At 46.3% G+C, this 7,178-nt stretch overlaps 1 protein-coding gene across 1 annotated transcript; it reads right to left on the bottom strand.

Moving 5' to 3' along the window:
• Positions 1-5,486: 5,486 nt before the first annotated feature.
• Positions 5,487-6,425, bottom strand: LOC128835649 (olfactory receptor 1019-like). The gene has a single exon (XM_054025235.1). The coding sequence runs from the start codon at positions 6,423-6,425 to the stop codon at positions 5,487-5,489; it is 939 nt and encodes a 312-aa protein (XP_053881210.1).
• Positions 6,426-7,178: the final 753 nt, after the last annotated feature.

Raw genomic sequence — 7,178 nt, 5'->3', positions numbered from 1 at the left:
ATTTTTCATCCATCTCATGATTTCTGGGAGGGATCTAATTCATTATTTGTAAATACATGGCACTGGCAGCACTATATATATGAGAGGCCACAAATCAGCATCGGTGGCATTATGATGGCTTTGAGCAGCTGGGGGTCTGGCCCAAAATACCTCTCAGTCAAAAACTCAGTTCACAGCAGCTAGCAGATTTACAGGCATTTACGAGTTCACAAAGTATTCAACAAAAAGAACAGGAGTACTTGTGGCACCTTAGAGACTAACAATTTTATTAGAGCATAAGCTTTCGTGGACTAAAGCTTATGCTCTAATAAACGTGTTAGTCTCTAAGGTGCCACAAGTACTCCTGTTCTTTTTGCGGATACAGACTAACACGGCTGCTACTCTGAAAGTATTCAACAATATTTAGAAGAACACTGTCTCACGCAGGGGCTGATGGGCAGCTGTTCTCGGATATCAGGGTTGTAATGCCATACCCATAGGTGCATTGTTGGCAATGGAAGTTGGGAACTTCTGGAGCTTAATTCAAGAGCCTCAACTCCTTGAGCTAAAAGACTCACCTTGGTTAGCCAAGTGTGTAGCAGGTTTATCATCCTATACGAGCCAGCAACCATTAGAGGGAGACAGTACACCACACTGAGTGGGCATGGCTTGCAAGGCATTGCTTAGAAATGGTGCTTTGGGCATAAATACACTTAAAGAAATTGTGTGGACCCTTGCAGCTACGAAGGTCAAAAAGCCACAAAGAGATAAAGAGGCTGATGCCATCCATGGAGAATGAGTCCTACACCCTAGCAACTATTGTAGGAATAGCTCAGTTAAATAACAACCAAAATTGTGTTGTGGAACCACTAAGGATCGACTGCAATCAGGCAGGTTGAGGAACCAGCAGAGAGTCCCAGACTTAGCCAGATCCCTCCTTTCGCTTCACTTTGACAAAGAACTTCTTGTCCTCTACAGTAAACTGTGAAATTCTAGTGTAATGTTGCTCAGTCTATTTAGCTTATCAAAGGGAAGGTTGAGGGGTGACTTGATCATTGTCTAATGACACATAGACAAGATATCTGATTGTGGAAAAGATATCTGCTGACAAAGTCATAACATGTTATTTAATCTGCAGAAGAGTGAGGGGGGATTTGATAGCAGCCTTCAACTACCTGAAGGGGGTTCCAAAGAGGATGGAGCTCGGCTGTTCTCAGTGGTGGCAGATGGCAGAACAAGGAGAAATGAGTTGCAGTAGGTTGGATATCAGGAAACACTAGTTCACTAGGAGGGTGGTGAAGCACTGGAATGGGTTACCTAGGGAGATGGTGGAACCTCCATCCTTAGAGGTTTTTAAGGCCTGGCTTGACAAAGCCCTGACTGGGATGAATTAATTCGGGATTAGTTCTGCTTTAAGCAGGGGGTTGGACTAGATGACCTCCTGAGGTATCTTCAAACTCTGATATTCTATGATTCTATGTTCCAGTGGCTGGAAGTTGAAGTTAAACAAATTCAAGCTTGAAATAAGATGCAATTCCCTAGAAGTGAGAGTCTTCAAAGATTGGAACAGATTCCCTGGGGAGTTGGTGGATTGGGGTTGCTACTTTTGGTTGGATGTATTTTTGTAGGTTTCATCACATGACCTAAACTTTAATTAAAGATTTATCTTTAATTCCTGGAGACTCCAGGACAATCCTGAAGGGTTGGCAACTCTATGGTAGGCTCACCAGCACTTGGAGTTTTTAAAACGAGATTAGCTCTTTCTGAAAGACATGCTTTAATCCAGTTTGTGGGAATAATTTTGCAGCCTGTGTATACGGGAGATCACACAAGGTCTGTGTATACAGGAGGTCATCTCTTCTGGCCTTACAGTCTATGCATCTGTGAGGAGGTTTACATCCTCCACACTACCGGTAAAGGAGTGTTGGAGAAATATTGGATCAAGAAGGCCGTGCCCCTTGACAGATGCCAGTATGCTCTCTACAGAGGACCTGCTTAAAAGGGAGCTCTGCTGGCTGGGTGAGGGAAAGACAAGACAAGACAAGGCCGGCTGGAAGAAGGAAGACAGGATGTACCGGGACAGAGCAATCTACAGGGGAAGGACCAGGACTGGGAGTCCAATTCAGCTGGGAGGTCGGGGGGCCTGACCAGGGGGAACAACTGGACTCAGAGTGAGCTGGGAAGCCTCCCCTGCCCCAAGCTAAGGCTTTGAATTACTGAGACTGTGTAAACAGAGGGTTGGGGCCATGCCCCAAACTGAAGGGAAAACAGGAAAGGTCGGGAGCAGCTCAGGAGAGGCGGATCTGGAGTCAGAGTCTGAAAGGACTGACCCATCCCTCATCTCTACCCATTTGGGCCCTGGGCCAGGAACTGGTGGAGAGGGAGATCCCAGATCCCCCTACCCTTTCCTTCTCCTTCAGCCACCTGAGACCCCCAAGAGGGCTCTGGGGTGGGGGGGAGGTGATGAACTGTAACTCGGCTGCTGGGCCCCCCAGGCTGCCCAGAAAACCCATCCCAAAACTCAGAGAGACGGTTTGGCAGCAGCCTGACCACTAGGCCTGCTAGCCCTCAACAAAGCTCCTCTGCAGAATCTATGGAGGCTTAATCCTTGCCCCCTTCTCCCAGGGAAGATGTTTTCTTGAAAGTTAAGTTGCTGGTCTCAGTTGTGCTCAGCTAACAGACGTAGAAACCAACTTCCATTGAATTCCAGTGGAGATTTGGGCTCCGAACTCCCTCAAGCTTCTTTGATAATCCCAGAAATTCCTAATGTTCAGGTATTTATATCCCCACCCCATCCACCCAAGAAACCATAGAGTGATAACTGGCTCTGGCTGGGACCCTGGTAGGCAGCCTGGGCACTGATGCCGAAGAGCGAGAGATGAACTCCCCCTCGTTCCCTCGCCTGACGATCCCGTTACCAAGAAATCTGCTGTCTGCAGAGGCAGCGGCTATTTTGTAAGCCAGAGGTGATGCATCATGTGACTGAGGATACAGATATGCACACACTGTGCTTTTGCCTGAGGACTTACATTTGTTCTTTCTTATTCTCTTGTTTTCCTTAATCTAATATAAAAGTCATTCGGACATTTGTTTCCTCTCTGTGTGTATGTTAAATATATATTCCCTATGAATATGAATGAACTTGTTCCAACGCTCCCATCCAGAACAAACCACTGATGCCCCCCATAGAGTGCTTCTGCCGACAACACGGTCGTTCACACAGGCACTTCTTGCAGCAAACTTTTGTTTTTCGGGGAACTGTGGCCAATGGGAACTTCGGCCAATGGAAACTTCGGGGGAGGAACCTGCAGGCGAGGGCAGCGCAGAGAGCCCTCTGCCCCCCTCCACCCCAGGGGCCACAGGGACATGGTGCCGGCCACTTCCGGGAGTAGTGCGGGGCCAGGATAGGCAGGCACCCCGGAGTAAGTTGCACTGGGCTGGAGGCCACACCCCAACCCCCTGCAGCACCTCTCCTGCCCCTCAACCCCTTGCCCTGAGCCCCTCATACAGCCCGCACCCCTCCTGCACCCCAATCCCTTGCCTTGAGCCCCTTCCTGCATACCCCACCCTCTCCCAAACCCCACACCCACAATCGCCTGCCCCAACCCTACATTGATGACCCTGCATGCAATTTCCCAACCCAGATGTGGCCCTCGGGCTAAAAAGTTTGCCCACCCCTGCTCTAAGGTGCCACAAGGTGCAACTCCTCATTGTTTTTGCTGATACAGACTAACACGACTACCCCTCTGAAACCAAGATCAAAGTTTCCAAAAGAAAGTCGCATTGAAGAGCATTATGGTTTTAGGAGTTAAGTATCCAGCTAAAAACAATAGGGAATGGGTGCTTTTTATTTAGGCAGTTCGAAAATTCCACACTCAATATTTAGCTGTAAAATTGGGCTAAATTAATTTCCCAAACCTTTGTTAATGCAGAGTTAAGTTTGCCCAGTGGTGTCTTGTGCCCTTCTGGTATGCAGAAAGGTATCTGCCATGCCTGAAAAACTATGTTATCTTTTCTCACTTTAGCTGGCAACAACAACTGGCAATGGTGCATCACAGAGAAAACATATCATAAAACCATAAAAGGTTCTAAAAAATGCACATTTGGCTTCCCAAGTGCCAACCACCTTCCACATGGAGTCCTGGCAGGTTCCAGTCTTAAAATCCCTCCAGCTAGGTTTTGCCCCCTGCTCATGCCAGTTTGCTGGATCAAAACAAGGGCCCCTCAGCTTCAAAGGCTAGGTTTTGCATTACTCACCCGCTAGTGATACCAGATTCCATGGGAAACCCACCCAGCGAAACCAGAACACACAAATACATATAACACTTATTGAATACGAAGGGCTATGAATATTTTCTGGGCACCTCTAAATAATGACAGTCTATGATGTTTCCTGAGTTTTTGCTCACCGACATACAGATAACATTTATAAAGTTTATGCAATAGTCTCAACATCATGCCTGTGTTTGTCATGTTAGTCACCGACGTATGTATGGGACCAAATTCTCAGTAGGCGTAACTTATTTCTAATGATGTGGCTTTGTTTGTATGTCATTTTGTCAGGTGATCCTTAGAAACCTGAGAAGAACAAACCCATAGAAAGCTTTTAGCATAAACGACCAAGCAACTATCGGATGTAAATTATATGTAGCTATCCATGAAACAGAAAAGCCTGTTGGTGAGTAAGTAGAATGTTTTACAAAATAAGTGGACTAATATTGTATAAGGCAGAGATGAAATGGCCCAAAGTGGCTCATTGGGGCATGCCCTTAACTCTAGGTAAGACCCTGTAATGAAATCTTCTAAACATGACCAGAGTTCACCCAAATATTCACTCGTTCGAATAACTCAGATAGTTAAAACCTAGAAGGCAATTAATAAACACACACAAACCATTATTAATATTATGAAACATAAATGATTTTTCAGCCATCCTCATTATTAGAGGGCCCAGCTCATGCTTTTAAAACAACAAATAAATAAATAAATAAATAAATAATGCCTATTGCTTACATCAGTAGCTCTCCGAGCACTTTACTGTCTTTTTTTCTTTAACGTATCTCCCCTCTCAGCATCCCTGGGAGACCGGGCAGTGCCACCATCCCGTTGTAAGGATGGAGAACTGAGCCATACAGAGGCTAAGTGACTTGCCCAAGGTCACACAGGAAGTCCATTGTAGACCAAGAAATTGAACCCAGGTTTTCTATGTCCTCAGCCAGTGCCTGAACCATGAGACGAGCATGCCCTACACTTGAGGACGGCAATGCAACCTTACCATAAAATGGTTCCTAACTGGGAGTTGTGCAGCTCTGAGAAGCTGGCTACTTCATGAGATGCTAAATCATAGTTGTTTGGTGCAGATCTCCTTGGAAAACCTGCCCCTTAGTTCTTTTTGGTGCAAGATGCACAGGGTTGGTTATCCACAAAAACCAAGATAATGATGTAAGGAACTCACTCCCCCCTTTCACTCCCATTTACTGTTAAAAACCCATTCCCAACATTTAAATTCACTGAAAATAAATCTTCCTGTCTAACATCCTCGTAAAGGCCTTTTTCACCTCCATGTTCCTCAGGCTGTAGATCAGGGGGTTCAACATGGGGATCATCAGGGTATAAAACAAAGAAATGATTTTGTCCTGATCCATGAGGTACTTTGAACTGGGCCGTAAATACATGAAAGAGCCCGTTCCATAGAAGATGGTGACAGCCGTCAGGTGGGAGGCGCAGGTGGAGAAGGCTTTGCGTTGGCTCAGGGCAGAGTTGATTCTTAGGATAGCAACCGCAATGTATATGTAGGAGATGAGGATGATCAAGATAGTAGGTGTTACCACCACAGCAGAACAGGTGAAATGAACAATGTCTGTGATGCGGGTGTCAGTGCAGGACAACTTCAGGAGGGGGGGCACGTCACAGAAGAAATGGTTGATGACGTTTGAGTTGCAGAAAGACAAACGGAATATAAATATACTTTGAATAATTGCATTCACACAGCCCACTAGGTACGATCCCAGCACCAGCAGCACACAAAAACGCTTAGACATGATGATGGTGTAGAGCAATGGGTTGCAGATGGCTATGAAGCGATCATATGCCATGGCACCCAAGAGGTAGCATTCACAGGACAATGCGATGCATAGGAAGAAGAATTGCAGAGCACACCCAGAGAACAAAATGACTTTTCTTGCTGATACTAAAGTAATCAGTATGCTGGAAGTGATAATGGTGGCGTATCCGACATTTAAGAGGGCCAGGTTGCTGATGAAAAAGTACATGGGGGTGTGAAGCTGGGAGTCAGTTCTGATTAAGGTGACCAAGGTGAGGTTCTCCACTAGGATCAGCAGGTAGATCAACAGAAACAACACAAGGAGGATGACCTGCAGCTTTGGGTCTTGTGTGAATCCCACCAAAACGAACTCAGTCACTGCAGTGTGATTCCTCTCTGCCATTTATCCCAGACGCACTCTCCACTGCAGGTGAGAAAGTGAGACGTACACTGAAAAAAGAGACAAATGAGGGCTGAATGCAAACACCTCAAACTCTGTCACTTTCAACAAAGCATAAACTCTAGGCAGTGGATCCATCTCCGGATTCCAGAAGCCTCCAACCCACTGTGAAGATCTGTTTCCGTCTACTCCCTAAACTACATGGAGTGTTCAGAGTCCAGCACTGGCTTCATGCTAGGTTTTCTAGCTCAGGGAGTGGTGGCTCATGCTCTTGAAGCCACAGGGACAAGTTCAATCTTTGCTGCTGACAACCCACCCACCTGCACAATGTCATTTCCAGGGTCAGATTCTGATCCAATCACCCACATCAGTTACTGCAACCATGGAGCAATGAGACTTTTTGCATGGCAAAGTACTACTTGGTGTGTGAATGTCTCTGAGGCATGGGTGCTTTTGCACTTTCTGTTATGGAGCCAGGCTAGTTGTTTCATTAGCAATAAGGGATGTGGGCAAGCAGGGAGTGGCAGGAAAGAGACCTTTATTCAGCAGCCTCAGGCTATCCAGCGTTCTATGCAAAGCCTCTAGCATTTGTGCACAAGGAGCCTGACCCCTGTTCGCACTCCTGAGCTCCTGATGTCACAATGAAGTAGGTCCCTCCAGAAAACTGACCCTCTTTCTCCAGTTCCACTCCTCACATTACCACGGTGACTCAGCTATTAAAGCTGCACGGCCGTGTTTATCACAAGCCCAGGTTTA

Source organism: Malaclemys terrapin, chromosome 4 (genome assembly GCF_027887155.1).
Source record: "Malaclemys terrapin pileata isolate rMalTer1 chromosome 4, rMalTer1.hap1, whole genome shotgun sequence".
NCBI lineage: Eukaryota > Metazoa > Chordata > Testudines > Emydidae > Malaclemys > Malaclemys terrapin.
The sequence above is the reverse complement of the archived record's forward strand: the minus strand, read 5'-3'. Positions and strand labels throughout refer to the sequence as shown.